Genomic DNA, 20787 nt, shown 5'->3' with positions numbered 1-20787 from the left:
TGAATTTCCTGATTATATGAGGCACCAGTTTGGTTTTGGTCCCTATAGTTAAATAATCACATACTCAGAAGTACTGTATTCCTTTAACTGGATTGTCCTCATTGTTTGTGTGTGTGTGTGTGTATATCTATATTATTTTACCAAAATTAAAAGCCAGGAAGCAAGTTGCATTTCTGAAATCATCCAGAATTTCCAGTATGCTACTGAGRTAAATTAGAGCTCGGGCTACTGACATTTATGATGTCTCCAGCCCTTACCACCCTCACTTAACAATTTCCTAATCAGTTTTTTTCAAGGCTAGTTAATGCTTCCTGTTTACTATTATTCAGTGGAGTTCTGAATTATTATTGGGAGATGGCATTTCTTCCCTTCAGAATTAGCATACCCATTTCGTTCTAAATGCTAGCGTTGAAATGCCAAGCCAGTATGTCTGCTCTTCTCAGATATTAGACTATCACCTGGCCATTTGGCTTTCAGAAAAGGTTGAAATTATACTGGCAGCTTAACCTCTATTCCTCTTTGAGTCATAATTCCTAGACCTAAGTCCTGCTATTCTTTTTTCTTTAAATCTACCCGTTTGTGGCATTTGTTACATTTTAACTTCTTTTTAGGCAAGGGGACTGGACCTTTCACGTGTACGGACATGTGTAGTAGTGGCTGAAGAACGACCCCGAATAGCTCTCACTCAGTCATTTTCAAAATTATTTAAAGACCTTGGTCTCCATCCACGGGCTGTCAGCACATCACTCGGCTGTAGAGTTAACCTGGCTATATGTTTGCAGGTAAGATTTTTCACACCTTAGGCTTGAATGAACAGTTGTTTTAAGAAAACGGTTCTCAGTAAGAAGCATTCATTGTGTTTCATTTGGCTGCTTGGTTTTAGACATAATAAGAAAATGCATGTGGTACTTAATGTTCTTCTTACATATACAGATAGTAAATTGCTGTTATTTTGTCAGTGAACACTTCATCCTGCATGTTGCGTTCATAGCATTTTTTCTGCCCATGAATACAGTAATTCAGAAAAGTGCCTGATAGTGACAGAATACATATTATGTGCTCCGAAAACAGTTAGTATTTAGTCTTGTAATGTAAAGTTCAGTTTCCAAGTGCCTACTTTGGTGTGTTAGAAAATGGATTCTTTCTGTATATAGAATAATTCTGATCCTTATTTAATTAAGTAGRTAGATATTTTGTGTGTGCAATTTATAACTCACACAATGAAAAATTATTTTGCAACATCTATTGCATTCATTCTATTTTGACCCACTAATCGGTAGAAAGTGCCCAGGGAGAATCTGGGATTTAACTTGAATTCTTCAAAAATCTTTGTTAAATCATTGATTTTAAGGACAGATGGAGCACTGTGACTATAGTCTGAATTTCTGAACAGCCTCTAGATTCTCACCCAGTGACAAGTACACTAAGCAAATAGCTTTAGGCTGAACTACAGTATATCATTTAGTCTTTCAGGACTCCAAATGATGAAAATTTACTTGCTTTTTCATAAGGTGTTCTATTTTTAATTAATTTTGCCTTATTTCTAGTTTAAATTTGTCTGACTTTAGATTCAGCCACTTTTTATTTTATTACACTTTTCTAACCTACAGTAAAAATCTAATTTCTATCATGACTCTAATTCACATCTTAGTCTTTGTTAAATAGATGAAGAATCTTAAGATATGCTTTCCTGGACTATATCTCATTTTTATGACTCTTTCCCCATCCCTTTCGGTCCTCCAAATCTGATATCAGAACTGTATATATTATTCCCATCATAATCCAACAGGTGTCCTACTCAGATGTAATATGATTTTCAACTTATTAATCTTTTTATACATACTAGAGTCATCTTAGCATATTGGCCTCCGCATTGGCTTGGAAGTTACATAGCCATGTGATCACCTACCAATTCTCCCACCTCTTCAAAGTCACTGTTTCCCCAGTATAACTTGCATGCGTTCTGTATGGTAYGTCCAACATTTCAATTCTGGCAGCTACCCCTGATTTACACTGAGGAATTTTTGATGCATAAACATACATAATTGTTTAAGTATGGAAGCCGGAAATAGCCCTTCTCAGTGAAACTACAAATAAGGCGCTTGCTATTCTTTTCATGATTGTCATTTATGTAAGGATTTTTTATTTCAGGAGAGGGACCATCCAAAAATGTGACAAGTACAGGTGATTATTTTAGTACAGACCAATATATTATGCCTGCCTTAGCCTCTTGCCCTGTTGAACACCACTGAAGAATCATGGCTTTCATCGGACCTTGGCTAAAAGTAACCTTGATGATCAGCAGAAACATGAATTAGAATCAGAAAATGTTATCAGAAAATGAATACAAGAGCCATGCCACATCACCATTTCTTCTTACCTTCCCACTGACTATCAACACAGTATCCCTTCAGCCCAGGACTAATTTAGCTGATGACTTTAATTATTATTATGAAACATATGACAAGGCAAAGCTTGAACAGGGTTGAAAGTCATTCTTTGTCTCAGAGGTAGAGTTCTTTAGTTTGATGTTTTGTAATTACTGCCATAAATATTCTCCAGGAATAAAGTTCAAGAAAATCTCTTGTAATCTCAAAAGCAGAACCTGAATTCTTCAGAGCAAATGTATCTTTAGCCTAATAAATCTTAAGAAATAGTCTTGGGAAAAATTTGTCTTTTTAGAGAAACTTCTGTGAACTCAAGCAGCATCTCCCCCATATTTCTCTCATTGACTTCACCTAAAAAATGCTGATTGAAGAATTGAAATTTCTTCTACTGAAATTTTTTTGGTGGGAATACAGGCCTCTTCATTTCTTTTTCCATATCTGGAGTGCTGTGTAGTTGAAGTCTTTAGAGACTGCCATCTTAGACGGTATGATATAGAAGATATCTGTATAATCCAGTTAGCAAATGGAGGTTGGTGTGCTTCTTGGTCAGGAGTCCGACCAGAGTCACCACTTAGCTGGGAGGAGCACAGCAGGCACTGCGTTAGCTGAACACTTGCAGTGTTAGCTCTCTTGCTTTCCCTAGACTAGAAGAGGAAAACGAAGGAGAACCAGTTGAGCTAGTTTTTTGGTACCAATATTTTTTAATTTGTTCCTGTATGTCTAGCCATTTTGAAGTGTCCACAGGATCTCTTTTACAGAGGAGGGGAAAGAGCATACTTGAGGGCTGACTGCTCTAACTTCTGCAACAGGATAGGGTCCATCAGCTCCCCTATGGAGCTGGGATGGAGCTGTCTCCATCCTTGCAGCTTTTTCTAGAGAGTAGCTTGAACCCTCTCTGTGTCCTGGGATGTGTTGGAACCGGATAAGAAGGATGCTGTAGAGAACAAGGGCAAGATCTCTCTTGGCTGGGGAAGTTTGCTTGTGTCGCTAATGAAAATCTCCCTTTCTGGCTTTCAGTGGTCTGCAGAGTGTTTATAAGTGGTGGCTGCTTCACTGAGAGGCAAAGTCATTTGTTCAGGACAAACATAAGATCAGGGAATGGCACTAAACAGCCGTAAGCCGGATATAATGCCCAGGAGTTCAAATGAGCCCCACTGGAAGTAACATGCAGGAAAGCCAAATACACTTAGAGAAACTGGAAGTCCCAACTGGTTTGGAGTTTGGCTTGTTTTTTGGTTGAATATGGATATCTGCCTTGTGATTGTGTTAGCTCCTTGTCTGAAGTTTGCTTTTTAGATGGTTGTTTGCACAAGTTTCTTGAACGAGTTCTTGAAACAAACTATGAAATTGGATCACACACAAAGGAATATTACAATGGTATTGACTATGAATTTAAGAATAGCACAAAATGAGGGCCTCAAGTGAGGTAATTTACAACCTGGCTGATAATTTAGCTTAGTGTCAGGCTTCATTTAGTTATACTAAGATTTTGCATCTCAGTCCATAGGACAGACTAACAGCAATACGCTAACTAAAGAACAGAGTGGTTGGAATGAAGAAAAGCCATTTCAGAACAGTCTAAATTTGGTAACATTGTCCTTCCAAGTGGAATAGGTTTTGAAGCATCTAAGCCAAGGGTAGTTTTAAAGGAGTTTGAAATATTACTGAGGATGTTACTTATAAGCACCACTGCAAAACATGTAATTTTGATAGAGAATATAAAGATACAGGATTGCATCCTTTAAAGCATCTGGTACTAGACACTGCCAAAGATGGTACTGGATTAGACTGRATGCTCTTTCCAAAAAGTCTGGGAGTTTATGGCTAGTAATATTCCAGCATAGCTTGTGGTCTCTTCTGTTTGCTAGAGTGTTGAACAGAATGAATTTTAATCCTTGGTCAACAATGTTCCTTAAATTAGCATTGTCTCCAATATATTCCAGAAAAGGTTCATGATTTCTAGATTTTGAACACTTCATAAAAATACTTCTAAAGTGTTTGAGTCAATAGCATCTGCCTTTGCATTTGTTCTTCCAAGTAGCATAGTCCAAGAGATCAGCATGTGGTTCCTACAACTCCATCTACCGTAGGAATAGCTGTAATCCAGCTTACTCTACATTCCTTCTAAAACTTGTGTCTACTAATTGTTTTTCTGAACGTACCTCACTGTTCAGCTTTTGCCCCTTGCCAGCAAAACGCCTATCCAGGTTGCCTTCTGTATGGGCAGGCTCTAACTGAGCTTGAATATGATATTCAATATCATCTTCACTTCAATTCCAATTTTTTGGGATAAATTAAAACTCAAGTGCTTCATGGGGAGAGTATACTGATTTTTCCAAAATGCTTTTTCTATTTTCCTCCCTTCCAAATAGAAGAGGGGTGTGTGTGTGTGTACATACAAATATATATACATGTGTATGTATGTGTGTAAAAACTTTGTAGCAGAATTTGACCTTTTATTAAAGTTTACTTTGAAAAGGAAATCATTATGATAATCCCTTTGGTACAGAAGAGCTTTAGCCTTCCAAATGAATCATAATTTCAGGATTAGGATCACTGACAGACTAATGCATTATCATTTGTATTCATTTCCTCTCAAATGTAGAGCAAATTTACTATATTTCTTCTGATGCAGTCACTTTGGACTAGATTTTTAGAGGTATGCTTCTGAAAATAAATAATTGTCTTCATCTTTAGGCACTTAAATACCATTACTGTCTGACCTCTTATGCCTGTATAGTCACAGTTAATTGTCCAGGGATTTCTGAGATGAAATGATTGCATCCAGCATATTTTAATTCTCATTAACTAACATCTCAGCATTCTCAAGAGAGAGAGAAAAATAGACATGAAAAGTAGCCCTTTTCTTACAAAGGCGCAGATGGTTCTCTAGGATTTAAGCTAATTTCCATTTAAATACTTGAAATAAATATTTTCATTTTTATTTAACCTGCTACTTAATTTCAGTTGAGGAAAAACTTCCATGAATTGTTCATTTTCCTTAGTTAACCCTGAAAATGTACTAGCAAATCTGCCTAAGCTGGGGCAGGAGAGCGGGATTCATCTTGCTTTGCTTAACCTCAGTGACCTTAAGTCAGTTAAAAGTGACATAAGCAAGTTATCCAGTATCCATCTACAGTCAGTGGAAGGGAGTAATACTTCCAAAGAGAGCTTCATTTGGCCTGTTTCAGGTGCCCGTCTTGGGAGGGGTGGATCACTATCTGGAGATACTTCCTACCTTATACTACACTCCAGCTTCTTTGATGGCTGCGGTTGTATGAAATGAATCCCACCCTACTGTCTAGCAAAGGGAACTTCATTAGTAAATTTAAGKGTAAAGCTAATGCTTCTTTTTACTTGGTGATACATCACACATTTTGAGGATCTTCCATATCCAAAGTAATAAGGGGAATTGCCGTTAAGGGATTGCTCTGAGAAGAGTGCAACAGGAGACTGTGCACTTTGTCACAACTCTAGAGTATGATTCACATTTACCCATGTAGCACAGCTCTGGGTGAGTTCCTTCAGATTCTGCATTTATTGCCTTTATTATGAGTCATGCTATGAAGTTCTTCTCACAGCTTCAGCTGCTGTGCTTAGGTACATGAAATTGTTAGGTGTCCATCAAAAAGTCCATTTTTGAACATCTATCAATAGACTCAGAAGTATGAATATTAAGGCCACAACCTTAGATAGAAAAAAAATATTTTTTTTAATTCTTAGGACTTCTGATTGCCTAGTTCATGGTTTTTAACTTTGAGGAGAGRAATAAGGGAGAGCTTGCAGGTAGACCTTTGGCTTCAGTGGAAATTAGGTAAGAGCTGAGTGCTGACAAGTGATCATCCATAATTCTAACTTGTTAGGGTGGTCCTTGGCGTGGTTTTGACCTGCAGTGTTCTCCCAGACAGTGTATGCCTGCATGTTGCAGAGTTTGCCTGGGCCAGGAATGATTCCCCATTGGCAGCCTGTGCGCGGGGAAGAGATTAGTCCAATAGATGTGACCTATGCTGAGCTAGTTTTCGGCCAGAAAATGGTCTTTGTCCCGTTTTATTTCTTTGTACACTATCTAGCATACAAGGAAATACTTGCTAAGTATCAGAAACAACAAAAGTGATGTAGTTGTTTGTCTGCTGCCAGCATTGTAATGTCTCTGCCTTGCAAAGTCAGTTTGCACAGGCAAGTTGAACTGGTCACTCAGGTCTCGGTACAGACTCTGCCTCTTTTGAAACAGTGGGTTTCACAGTGCTCTAAGCCACAGCTGGCCCCAGAAGGAGGGTGCTGAGGCTTCAGCTGCTCTTTCTTGAGGTCTTAGTTACAAGCCATATGTGGCTCTGGTCCTCTCAGAGTCCTCTCCGGACCTGCAGTATACTCACCAGTGATGCGTTAGGTAACTGCTGAATTTTAGCAATTCTCATGCTTTGTTGCAGTCACACTGCACTGTTCAACCTGGATTATTAATAATATTTCTATGTTTAGGCAGCATGTAATGAGCAGACTCATCCTGTTTTTTAAATGCTTCATCTTCCCCCGTGCCTAAAATATACCTATTTATAGATGCTGCTGTGGCAGCTTCCTGTAGGCTTTAACTTTGTTGGCATTCATATGTTTTATGAAAGGGGTGTACAACTGCAGTGCTCTCTGAGAGGTTTATTTTCACAACCCCACAGTCCCCTCTGGGTTAGATATTCCCCATGACAGTAGCAGCTTAGTGAGAAAGAGAACTAGTCACCACTGTATTTTGTCTCTACACTGCATTATCGAATACGGTGGAGAACTGATGGGGTTTTATTGGCTTTTAATTTTACTGGTTTGTATACTTATTACACTGTTTATCATGGCAAATAGACTAAGAATGAAGAATTATTGAACTATGAAGTTACTCCATTTAGTTATGGTCTTACAGTAATTAGATTGCGTGAGAAGCCTTGATTTTATTTCACCCTAGGAGCAGGTTAATCTGTATGAAAAAAAGGTGTAAGTATCTTTTTCTTTCTCCATTGTCTACTAATTTTTTTTCCCAAAAGAAAGCTTACTGATGGTTTCCAGAGGACATCGCTTACAAACCTRTTTTATTAGCAAAATGCAGACCTGGAAGCCCTGTTTCAATGGATGTGCATTAAAGTAGCAGGGCCATAATATTTACTGACTTCTTCACAAGAAAAACAGTATACTAGACACATGTTTTCCACTAACAACATTTTCTGTAGTGTCCTAAAACCATTTAARTCTGTTTGTCCAAGGTTAGCAGTCTATAGCTGTCTCTTCTGTTGCTCTACTAAAATGTTGACACCTCATTTTTTACTTTTTTTAACCTTTAATGGTATAATGGTTAATTTGTAAGATTCCTGTATTTGACATTGTTTTTCTTTTTATTTTACTCCCTGCTTTTTGCATTCTCCTCTTTTTTTCTCCCACCCTTCATTCCCATTTTTTATTATTATTTTTGTCTGTGTTACCTTCTTTCCTTCTCTCCCTCATCCCTGCTATTTCTGCTGCTATAGCCTCACAGGCTGGGGAAGCTGGCCGAGCAGGTAGGGGATTTTCATGTTCCCTCAATACCCACCTATCAGCTTCCAACAGTGGGACAGACTAGAAATTGAGTCTGGAGATTTGGGGATTTTCAGATCCTTCTATGAAATTGCAAACAAGTTTAATATAGCTTTATCTGGATGCAGGTTTCATCAAATGTTAGCTGTCTGTTGTAACTGTTTCATTCACACTGAAAATAACAAATGCCATCGTGATTGTCTTTGATTTTCAAACTTGACTGTGTCCATTATTTTATAAATCAATTCAGGTTTAGTTCTATTTTTTAAAAGATAACCAATTTTTTTCTTTTTTTTTTAACATTGCACATATTTGAAATAAGTTCTCCACTCAGCACTAGTCTGTTACACTGCTGAGTTTATTAGTAGACTGAAAATTGTGTCGTTAATAGCTAGAGAGGATATTGTATCTTGTATTGTGTATGACAAGCTAAAGAGGCTAACATGCATGTGCAGCTCTATTACTCTTTTTCTCCTCTGGTGGTGGGTCACTCTCAGTGTTTGTACAGTAAGTATAAAATGCTAGTAGTAACTCTTTCCCCCTTTTGTTACAGAAGTTGTGTATTTATGGAACTTAATCACAATTTTCTGTCCTGAACAAGTTGTGGAACTACCAGCYAGCATTGCAGAAAGACAAAATTTAGCCCTAGACATTTCTAAAGTTAAGAGTTGTACTATACAATATAGCCCAAACAGGACAGAAGTCATGGGATTTGATGTTGTCTGATGTTTTATTTAGTAAAAAGCTAAACAACTGATAAAGAAGTTCCTGCAGCTGTAGCTTCCCAGGGTTAGGTGAGTTTGTCTGATAGGAAGATAATTTCCAAACTTCTGGTGTTCCCAAGTGCAGTTGTGCTTTTTTCTAGCATTTGCTTCTCAGTGAATTGAAGTATGCAGCGAAGGAAAGAGCCCTAGCCCAGAGCATTGGAAATTCAGATGATGTTTGCAAGGTGATGAGTTTAAAGTCTTGGAAAAGGGACAAACATTACAGGTTACAAAACTGCAGCAAAGCTGTGGATGGAGAGGCCTGGAAGACTCTATCTGGATGAAAGAAAACTATAAAATTAGCCTACTGTTATTCAAGTAACTAAAGATTGTGACTTAAAATAARAATAACTATGCTGTGGAAGACTGAAAAGGAACAGAGTAATTACCTATAGATCTTCAGTCCACTTTGATCATGTCATGCGTGCTACCTTTAATATCTTTAGCTTCAAATATATTCTCTGTTGCATGTATAGAAGATTCTCAGTAAATCATGCTTCACATTCCTGACCATGTGCTTCTGCCATTAAACTATGTCTCCTCAGCAATTTCTGCATTCCTTTATATGGCAAAATGTTTAACATTTTTATATGTATCCATGTGCTGAATACTTGGCCTTCTGTAGCAAGTAAAACCTGTGTTGACATTTGTTTGGTTAAGTAGTWCAGCCGCTTGATGTTTTTACAAATCACAAAGTAACAGCTACCTCACGGTAGGTATGTGTTTGGGTGCTCTTCTTGATATGGTAAAGCTGAGCTGTGGTTGCTAATAGCTTAAATATAAATTGTCATTTTGTTAGCCTAATTAGCAGTGAAATGAATGTTCAGTAATTTGGGGGGTAAAAAAAAGAAAAACCCACTTTCCTCCTCCTAGCCTTCCGGTTTTGATTAGTTGATGTTGTTGTTTACAGGGAACGTCTGGACCGGACCCAACCACAGTGTATGTTGATATGAGGGCGCTGAGGCATGACAGGTCGGAACCACCTTTTTCTTTGTTCTGTAGTGCACACATTTAATGAAGTTTCTAGCAAAAAAGCTGCTTTGACACCTCACGTTCCCGCAAAACGTTGCTGATCCTCCTAAATAATTTGTGCTAGCTCCTACCAGCAAGCAGAAATAGGTATTTATGTTAGCTAGTTAATTAATTAATTTTAATGTTCTTAAAACTGAGGCATCTGACATGAGTGCTGTGATAACTAATAATATCATACAGAATCACAGAAGGGTTGAGGTTGGAAGGGACCTCTGGAGATCACCTAGTCCAACCCCCAAATGATGCCCTGCTTTTATTGCATTCAGGGTTTCCTGACACTTGATTCAGGTAGTGCAGCCTACCCAATCCCTAACAAACCGAGCCCCGCTGGGCCGGTGAACTTTGCAGAGATGTTTCTGCTTGGTTGGGAATTGTCAGCCAGAGGGGAGACCGCAGAGTGATTTTGCTGTGATTCTTAATGCTGTGGGACTATGAGGCAATGGCTGATTGAGCTCAGCCGTTGTGAGCAACCCCATTCCGTAACTCTGTAAATTTTTTTCTATCTTTAAAGTTAGATGCGTATACAAGAAATGAGAACTAAAATTTACCACTAGCATTAGTAGGGAGAGGTCTGAAATTTTCTGCATGGAAGGGAACTTGTAATTTTATGTGTAATTTTAGAAAATACCCACGCACATATGCACATATATTTCAGTTTTCCAATATTGCAGTCAAAAGACTAGCAGGCAGGCTCTTTGCAAAATTTTCTTTTAATAAAATCCCAGTGTTCTATTAACTCTGGAAAAAGTGATCATTKAATCAAGTGTTCCCCAGTACCTTAAAAATCATTATCCAAATAGGGCTTTTTTTGCTTCATTGTCCTTTTTCTTTCTTCCTTCATAACAGCAGAGATCTTTTCCCCTCAGGTGAGTGTGAACTTTGGCTCTGTCTAAGTGACTGGGTCAGCTTGCAGGGTGAAAACCCCAGGGCAGTGCAGGCCCAAACTGCCACTCTGAATATCCCAAAACTTCATAAATCCCAGCAAGAATGTAGGCTTGTCACCACACATGGTGGACGCAGCTTGAGCTTTAACCTGAGCATGAGCTATTCAGTGTAGAAGGTGCAGACTTACTCACCAAATCTGTGTATATTTTCCCTACAGACTGTCATAGTGTCAGACTGCAGAGGGACAGGGATTTGTCATGCGTGTGCTTGGACACTTAGGTCTGAGCTGCCTGGACTGCCTTCAGCCAGACAAGCAGGTAGTTTTAGGGTGTGATTAACCTGATCTGCTGTAAGTGTTCAGCTTAGGGTGAGATTAATTGTGCTCAGATGTGGTCACTTCATTCCATTAACTATAAAGGGAGCATAGGATCGTTACGTCAGATATACATATAGGTATCTTTTTGTACTTTGTGGAGTTCAGCGGGTGGAACAACGTAACTGCAAGATACTCATTTCTCTCACCATTTTTTTACTCCTTTTATACACACTATTACCAACAATAATGCTCAGTTTAATCAGTCCTCTGTGGATTCATAACTCATCCGTAGAAAACCTGGCCTACCTGGCCCAGCAGCTACGGTGCTGTGTAGACACGATCCATGTTCATACTGAGCCCAGGGAAAAAACACTCTGGTATTGTGGTTAAGTGACCCTACCATCTCTACAGTGAACAGAGATTTACTTGAGAAGATGAAAGATTTAGGTTATGAAAAATAAGTGGGAAGTGGAGCATTTATCTGTGGCCAGGACAGATCCCATCTAAGGTTAGCCATTTAAAAGGTAGACCTCCAGAAGCCACCTCGGCTCCCTCTGCAGGCACTGATGCAGGACACCTCCAGTTTATCCCAGCTATCTCAGATCACGGAATCACAGAATSGYTGAGGTTGGAAGGGACSTCYGGAGATCATCTAGTCCAACACCCCTGCTCAAGCAGGGTCACCTAGAGCACRYTGCACAGGATTGCATCCAGGTGSGTTTTGAATATCCCCAGAGARGGAGACTCCACAACCTCTCTGGGCAACCTGTTCCAGTGCTCTGTCACCCTCACAGTGAAAAAGTTTTTCCTCATGTTCAGATGGAAGCGTCTGTGTTTCAGTTTGTGCCCGTTGCCTCGCGTCCTGTCTCTGGGCACCACTGAAAAGAGTCTGGTCCCATCCTCTCGACACCCTCCCTTCAGRTACTTGTRCACGTTGATAAGATCTCCTCTCAGYCTTCTCTTCTCCARGCTAAACAGGCCCAGCTCTCTCAGCCTTTCCTCATAAGAGAGATGCTCCAGTCCCCTAATCATCTTTGTAGCCCTTCGCTGCACYTGCTCCAGTAGTGCCACATCCCTATATTCCTCTCAAGTGGCCTGTACTCCTTTCCACTTTATTTTATAGACACATATCCATGAGCTTCACTGAAGTGCGGAAGAAAGATCTATTGAATCATTAAAGGAAAGTTGTAGCCATAGAGGGGAAGGAGGAAAAATATAGATTAATTCTTTATTTGGAATTAATTTTTATGAGAGAATAAAGAAATTTATAGAGTATTTATTGGAAGAAAAATACATAGAAACACATAAAGAAAAATAAGATTTAAGAATCATTTCATAATTTAATAATATTTATAAACAGTAAAGATATATTTGTATATATTTTTTTCTCTTATCTTTATATAGAGAAAATAAGATTTACTCTTCATAAAAGCTGCATATACCATGGCTGTGCTATCTGCCTGCTTTAGCATGGCATGGAGAAGTTGGTGTCATTATCAAGATCAAACTTTGCAGTSTATTAATTTATATTTAGTGGCTGAGTTCTACAGAACATGAATGATGATCTTCAGAGTTGGCTTTTCAGATTGTGCTAATGTAGATTTTATTTTGATGGATTAAAGCCTTGCCTCATTTACTCAATCCTTTGGAATTAGAATTAGATTCTTAGGTCATAAATTAGGGGAGAAAACAACTTTATTTGATATAGTCTCTTCACACTTGCTGTYTGTAACCATTTCAGTGGAATTGCATGTCACTATTGCTTAGCAGTAACTAAAAGTCAAAGATTGTTGTATGTAGCTGTGAGTGTATAGTAACAACCCACTGAGTCTTCTCAGGTCAGCTGGTCCCCCACCATATGGAAAAAATTACACTGTATGCTTAATGAGAACTTTGTTTTTTACATTTTAGAAAATATTTTCCAGAACTTAAAAAAGACAGAACATTTTGAGTGATTCGCTTTCTAGTTGCTCTAAAAAGGAGCTGTAGTCCAACTCTGAGTACTCATATCCTATTCACTTCTGTAAAAACTAATAATCAGGCTTGAGTGCATCTATTTCAAACTTACCTGGTAATTATGTTTGCACACTTCACAGCTTAAGGAAATGTCATTGTTCTATGATGGTTTAGATCAGAATACCTGTGCTATGTGTAATTTGGGTAGAGATTGGCTAGAGCCGGTCTATTGACCAAACTAGACGTTTCCTCTCAACTYTCCCCCTGGATTTTGATGGTTTACTTCTTGGTGAGGCGAGGCTAGATGTTCTCAGATGGGTTTGCACGTGTGCCCACAGGCTGAGCAGCTGTGACCCTGTGAGTCCGGCCACAGTTTTGCCCGTTCAGGATACACCCGGGGCTGGGCGCTCCAGGAGAGGCTCAGGGTCTCGTGCGAGAGAGGGAACGGCGCGGTGGGGCAGCTGTTCCTTGTGGTCCTGGAAACGTGATTCAGTTGCGAAACAGGAGTCAGCTGCCTGACTATGAGCCTCTAGTGCAATTTTAGACTTTACAGATCCTCCAGCAGGGCCTCCCGTAGGTCCTGTGTGGTGTTGGCTAGCCCACATCAGGTGTCCTGGGCATCCTATGCTGTCTGAAATTATATTGGACACTTCAGTTTGGGAAAGTGAGTAACATGCTGACAGCAAGAGTAGTGTCCAGCTCTTGTGTGCCATTGGCGGCAACACATTGGTGTTGTTCCATTTGTCATCTCAGTGGTTTTCTAAAAATCAGTGTCCCCAGGGGCCCCACAAAGATGACATCCAAAAGAATGAACAGCAGAGATGGGCAAGTGCCACCTGTGCTGTTTAATAAAAAAGCAGCAGCAAACCCCAGAGCTGGCCGCAAGCGGCTGATACAGCCGTGCACTACAGCGCAACGCAGCCTCGAGAGACTAACTCAGAGCCAAAAGGCAACGCACAGGAGCCCAGGCGTCCCCCCGATCTCCCCATGCTGGGCCCGTGTGCACCCCTCTGCACCAGGGCAGATGCAGTGCAGCTCCGGGCACGAGGAACCTGCCGTGCCATTGACTGCGTTCCTCTGCCACTGCCCCAAAGAAAACAACTTTATCTGAAAAAAAAAGGGGGGAAGAGAATAAATATATAAATATTCTATTCTTGTCACACTGTCTGAACTCTCCCGCTTTTCACATCCCTCCATCATCATTTTGGGTCAGTCATGTTCGCAGAAAGCGTTTCAGGCGGTTAAGCGCAAAATCCCTAAAAACAACTAAAAGCTGAGAAGTGCTCGGAAGAAAAGACTCAGAGAAGCTTTTCTCGTTGTACCAAAATACAATATACACTGCAAGATGTATTTATTGGCTTGTATAACAAGTCCCTGCTTTTATAGCAGTAAAGAGGTAAATGTAAGGCCCAAGAATCCCATTTGCCCAGAATGTTTTAAAGCGATATGTGCCTGTGTGTATGAGATTAAAAATATCTAAACAGGTAAAATACATCTCTGATATTAGCAGAAAAATTTCACTGCCTCCTCATCTTTGACGGTAGATTAGTTCTTGGTAGAAAAGAATTTTAATTGGCAAAACTAGACGCTTCATCAAATAGAGAATAAACCTGATGCATATTCCAAAATAAATACTCTTTTCAMATAAATAGGGAAAAGGTTTTTTTTTTAAAGTGTTCTTCAGAAGGTCTGGGTTTTCAAATCTTTAAATATATTTGCAAATATTCTAAAATGTATTTTTTCTTAGAATCACTGAACTATTTTCACAATCTTACTTTTTTGACCTAGTTTAAATTTTGAAATTACCTTAAATTTGAAACTAAGCTCGGATGAATAAGAAATAAAGTATTACGAAAAATGTTGAAATGAGATATTTTACCTGCTTTGAATTTTTTTCCCAATTTTTAATACAGGAAATTAATTAAATAAATTATCTGCATACCTGTTTCTTTCATAGTTAAAATGTTGTATAGAGGGTTTCCTAAAGTTGGAACTTCCTACAAGTCCTGTAAAGTTAAGCATCCCCTTGCAATCTGATATTTTCTCCTATAGTGAAGCCTTATCCACACAGAAAACAGAATTCTGAATGCTGTTGTCCTGCTGCAGAATAGAAAAGGTCTACTTTGATATCAGAGTTTATTTTAAAAGGACAAAAAAAAAAAGAAAAATTCAGTTCAATCTACCCCTACATCCAAAGGCTGGTAAAAAGGTCAAGTCTCCCTGTTCAGTAGCTGGTGGTGACAGTTCCTGAGCACTCAGGGGATGCAGGGTTAGATTTCTAGGGAGAGATCCACTAATAAAGTCACTTTATTATATTGTGATGTGGTATTTATGAATAGTTGGATGATATCATTTTGCATGCAGTTGTAATAGACAGTTTTCTCTTATTTTGGCTACAAATTCTATTTACACTGATTACTGGACTACATCCACATTTTCTACTAAACTGGGCGTGAATGAAGAGGGCATGAAAAGAATGAGGGCTTTTGACCAGTGTTGATAAACATTGTTCTCGGTTTTTTTCAGTACTGTCACTTACCCCTCATATCCTACTGATCCTAACTTTAAAATCCTTTTTTCTAGTTAGTGAAATAATAGTTGCATTAAATGATTGCTTAAATGATTCTAGTTTCAGCAAGTTAATTCTGTATTTTGCGGTACGATTGGACGAAGGAAGAATTGRGTTTATTAAGCCCTTTTGTCTTTGGCTAGATTGCCCTTTGAGCTACATGTGAGCTGTATGGGTAGTTTCTTGGTCACATACATAGTCTGGGACAGCTGGCACCAAGCAGGGAGCCAAATCCAGATCTAGGGAATTGCCAGATAGAATGGAATCGCCAAGATATAGTTTGGTTCGAGTTATTCTTTGTATGCCTGGCTACCACTCATGGTGTGGCTTGTGCTATCCAAAGTCTTTTATTGAAAAATTCCCATTCCATCAGGAGAACAAATTATTTTCCTCTGATTTCCCACTGTATTTATTAAACAAATAGGTTGTGGCGCTGCAAAAATGGGTGTCATCTTATGTGGTCATTGACATCTTCCTAGCATGGTAAAAATTAGTGAATCTCTTCAAAATGAAAAATAAGTGATCCTTCTATATACTTATGTCCTTAGTAGACTTAATTTCTTAGGAAGTCATTTGCATGTTGTGCTAAATCTGATCTTTCCTTCTGGACTTGTGGGGTGCTCAGAGAGCTCTGAACTTCCACCAGATTTGGTGGTGGACACCATCTCCTCGACAAAAGTGTTTTCTGGGGATGGAAACTCTAATTCTCATTCTCCAAGAAAAGAAGAGAACAGCTGTAGTGTTTTGAAGATACATGAAAACAGTTACTTAAGATTATTTCTGTAGGTTGGTTATACACTGAGCCCAGTCTCAATAGCTAAAATGCAGGCTCTGTCAAAAGTAATCAGTTAAAGCTTTGACTTCATTTTAATATATTCCAACATTTCAGACTTCATCCAGGAAAAGAAAAATAGCCTTTTATTCTGGCTGTCAGTTGTTTATCATGCTCTACCATATTTTATTGAAACTTTCAGCTTGTGTATATATAGTTTTGAGCAATACTGAGCAACAAAACCACAGGAGCTTTTTTCTAATTCTCAAATACTTCTACTCCATCTACCTTGAAACATACTCTCTTATTAGGGGGTTACCAGACAAAAGAACTACTTAGCTAAGTTATTATCTAAGCCACAGCCACCGCAGTGCTTTGTAGCCTTTTATAGTCACATAGTACAGAAAAGAGACTGGGAGGAAACATGTCAGCAGAGACATGCTAATGACAAGTGACAGTAAAATAGTTACCTTTTGTGAAACATTGATTAATCATACTCGAAAGCAATTTACCAATGGCAGCAAAAAAGAAACTTTGAATAAAGGCTCTCTGGTGGTCTGGGGAGTGMTGCTTTATCCAGGTACTGCAATGGGTTATAGTGTACAGAATCCAGTGACAGGTAAATCCCAGGCCTCGATTATTGACTCTGTGTGAGATTGAAAGTAGTAGTGTTGTTGTAGTAGTAGTAGTGGTAGTAGTAGTATTGTCCCCTTTTGCCTTACAGTGATGTTCAGTAGGTAAAGTGTGTAGAGTATTTTGAGGTTTGAAGTGTTATGCACATGGTGAGCTGTTCAAAACATAGACCTCACAAATCATTGGCCTCAGAAAACCACCAGTGCTTCTCCACCCTGAGCATGGAGGAAGAGGGCAATCAGCTCTTCTGCAGGTGGTGGTGTGTCGAGCTCTACCTCCAGCAGTGCCATCAGGTTATTCTGAGCTTTGAGCAGCTTCTGATATGGGTAGCTTTAACTGYTTTCAACATTGTATAAGGGATTATGCTGTTTATGTGAGAGGATCCAGAGTTACGGCAAAAATTGTAAATACATCTATTTTAAGAGCTTTGAAAGATGCTTTGGGTTTCCAGGCATAAACCAACTTCAGTGGCAGGGGAGGAGAAAGAGGCGAATATCCAATAACTTTCAGATGAAAAACCAACCCCTCTTCTCCTGATCACTCTGAGCTATGAGAATGAGAAAGGGTGGGGGTCCTAGAAAGTAATTTCTGTGCTTTCTAAGAAATGATTATTAGCCCTTGAAGTATTTCCTCCCTTGAAACAAGCCTGTTTCTTCTTTGATAAAGTCATCTTCAAGTGGTCAGAATATTATGATTTTAGAGAAACGTGATGATAAGAGTTGGCTCTAATGGTGGTTTTTGCAGAAGGATGTGGTTTGGGATACTTCACCTCTAACTGTAAGTCAGAGAAATTCCAGGTATACTTCTCTGGAGGGATTAAGGAGAAAGAGAAGATTGTGATATATACAAAGTATATAGTAGAAAGAAGGAAAAAAGCCTTGGCTATCCAGGAAAGGAGGTGTACTGCAAATGTACATTTGTGTAATTGTTTGCAAGTGCCACTTCCCTGTGATTCTTCTAACATTAATACTAGAACTGGTTGGAAAATGGTTCCGTTTTTGTTTCTTTTTACAAATCAGTTTAGAATTTTCCAAAAATATCCCTGCTTATTAAAACACACCAGCAGTTTTATTCCTGAAGAATATTTGAAGCTGTGAAAAATAGGAATTTCTCATTTTAGAGTATACTGAGCTTCTCTGTTTCCTGTTCTTCTGTATCATCAGTCTTGTTCCTTACAGTAGCTAGGAATTAATAAAGCAAGCTGGCAAATCACCTTTCCAAGGGAGTTTTATTACAAATTAAGGAATTTTCTGTCCTACAAGCCATACTTCTCTGAGTCTGCCATGAGTCTAACCGTGAAGTTACAGAAATATCTTCAAAAAAGGGGATTTTCATTCTTCCATTCTCTTTCAAGACAAAATGTATTATATTTTTGAATTTTACAGATAGTTTAGTATATTTTGAAGTACAATTTGCTTTGTTTCCCTCATTTTAGTATATACTACTAATGGAGCASTAAACAGTGAGTCTTTAAAAATGTCCAAAGGGATTAGTACAGAGTGCATGTAGTGTTTCAGCAGTGGAGGGAGAAGTGCTGCCTTCCCATATTGCCACCTTAGAGTGTATTTTGCCATAGAAACACCTGTTTTGAAAGGAAAAATACTCAACACATACATATAAAACTTGGAAAGAGCCTATTGTAGGTTCTGTAAGAGATGCAGCTTCCTAACCATTTTCACTTTCCGTCCGTGTTTTTTTTCCCTTGCCTGCCTTTGTGGGAGGACACGCGCTGCCAGTTCTCTGCCGTGAATAAGTAATTGAGCAGCGGGTGCCACGCTGGCGGGTGCCCTTGGGAAATGGCTCCCATCATCTTTGTGACCCACAGAGGCTTTGCTAGCCGCAGGCACTCATTTGACTCTTGGCATCACTGCTTTCCCTGGCTGCAGGAATACAGAATTATTAGGCTGCGGGAAGGATATCTCTGAAAAACAGTAAAAGTATCCTATATTTATATAAGAATCCCTCACTAACTATGTTAGAGATGTAATATCCTCGTAAATAGCTCTCTCCAATAGCTCTTAATATCTTGTTTCCAGTCTCACAAATCCTCATTAAGATTTATATGTGCTAGAAGCATCTGTTCACAGAAAATGAGCTTATTTATGTGAAGATTTCCTGCAAGGCTCAGCCAAGCTTCCCAATAAGTCTCCTGCGAAAAGGATGGTCCCTTTTCAGTGCCTTCAGGCGTACAAGGCCCTGCTATACACAGCACTCTGACTTTTGCTGCAGAGTGCTGATCTGCAGTATTAATTCAGTTGAAAAATAGCTCAGTGTTAACTTTTCCATGCTCAGGAAATCTCTCCAGTGGTTGTTAAGCAGAGGGAAATTTCTGCAAGTCCTTCCCCAGGAGTGCAGGTGCTGCTCTGTGAGCTCGTCTGGTGGCATCAGTTTTGAAGCTTGTAGCAAGGTGCAATGCAGGTGAAAGCGAAGGACTTGACTTCAGAAATTTCACCTTAGAAAATATTGTGAGAAATCAGAAAATGAATATAAAACCATTTCCATCATTTATTAGTTGCAAATAGGGTGTTTCTGTTACATAAAAAGGTTTTCAGTCCCCAAATTTGTTATAACAAAAGTTTTCCCTATATGTTTTCCCTATTTCTTTTTCTCAATTAGAACTGAGAAGATAAAGGATTATAAAACACAAAAAGCCTGTGTTACTAAACAGARTCAACAGATCACACTTATGATCATGAAAGGTGCCATAAAAACAATTAGCAATAAACAAGTCCTGAGAGGCTTGTAATCTAAATAGGCAAGGCAGCAGCTGAGAGCAGCATTATGCCAATTTTTGCGAATGGGAACCTGAGGCACGGGGAAGTGTAACACTTTGCCTGGCGTGGCCTCATAGATGTGAGCTGGGGCCAAGAAGGCGGCTAAATTCTCTGGAGTCGCAGTCTGCTGCATTGACCTGAAATAGTGGTGGATGGTGCTTTACACAGTGGACAAATTTAATTTATACAAATTGAATGTAATTTACAAAGAATGAAAGCTGAACATTTTAAAGTACTTTAAGATTGAAAAGAGAGACATAAACATGGGATTTTTTTTATATATTCCTGTAGGCTAAAATTACTATTGCTTTTTTTAAATCTCTGAAGCTTTAACTATCCCTTTTCTGAATTTCTGACTCATTTTGGTTCCTTTTCAAATTTCTGAATTGTCTTAAATTCTTTTTTAACCTTTTCTGCTTCTTTATTCAGCCACCTGAAGCATAGGAAGCTGTTTTCTCTTGACCTCAGGGAATTTGGGACATGAAGTGTAATCCAGGTCTGTAATGAAGAACAGTCTTTACATTAAAGGAAGTGATTTAGTGCTAATTCTTTAATTGAACTTSTTGACTATTGAATTAACAAGATTAAGATTTTCTAAAAATATGTCCTAGACATAGAGAGGATTTAAGGGTTGTTCATTTTGTTGTCTAAAGGTTGCCTCTATCCAAAAACTCCTTTTTTCAGTCTCACTTGTCTTTGTCTATTATCTGAATTTATCATGTGATGGGAAGTAAACTGCTTTGAAGAAAGCAGCATGATACAGGGAAACCCTTCTTTGTTATCTAGATTTTCCCTTCAGCATAAGTGTTCAGCTATGCCATTTTCCTCCCTTTTCTGAGCTAGCTATTTGTATGGGGTATTTTGTCTTGGAAGACAGAGCTTATGTTCTTCTTTGGTTCATATTTCCCTTTTCGGTAGAATGAGCTCGCTGACTTGTAAATTCTGGAACGGTTTATGTGGACATACTATATGTAAAAATATTTTGAGTGAAGAGAAGATGCATTGAAAGTTGTGAGTTCAAAGTCCTGACCCCAGTCCAGGATCCCACTCTTATCTGCAGTCCCCATCTTTGCTATTACTACAGAAAATCCACACAGGCTGCATCAGCCCTTTCTCACCAGCGGTCACAGAATCACAGAATCGCTGAGGTTG

General features: G+C 38.9%; 1 protein-coding gene across 1 annotated transcript in view; it reads left to right on the top strand.

The window, feature by feature from the left end:
- DIP2C (disco interacting protein 2 homolog C) overlaps positions 1 to 20787 on the top strand; it is a 328359-nt gene that overhangs the window by 291544 nt on the left and 16028 nt on the right. The window contains exons 32-33 of the mRNA XM_026069254.1: positions 612 to 782; positions 9609 to 9670. Of these exons, the coding sequence (XP_025925039.1) occupies positions 612 to 782; positions 9609 to 9670 (233 nt within the window). The remainder of the gene's footprint in view (positions 1 to 611; positions 783 to 9608; positions 9671 to 20787) is intronic.

This window comes from Apteryx rowi, unplaced genomic scaffold (assembly GCF_003343035.1).
Source record: "Apteryx rowi isolate R43461 unplaced genomic scaffold, aptRow1 scaffold_29, whole genome shotgun sequence".
Classification (NCBI taxonomy): Eukaryota; Metazoa; Chordata; class Aves; order Apterygiformes; family Apterygidae; genus Apteryx; species Apteryx rowi.
This window is presented reverse-complemented; position numbering and strand designations above follow the sequence as displayed.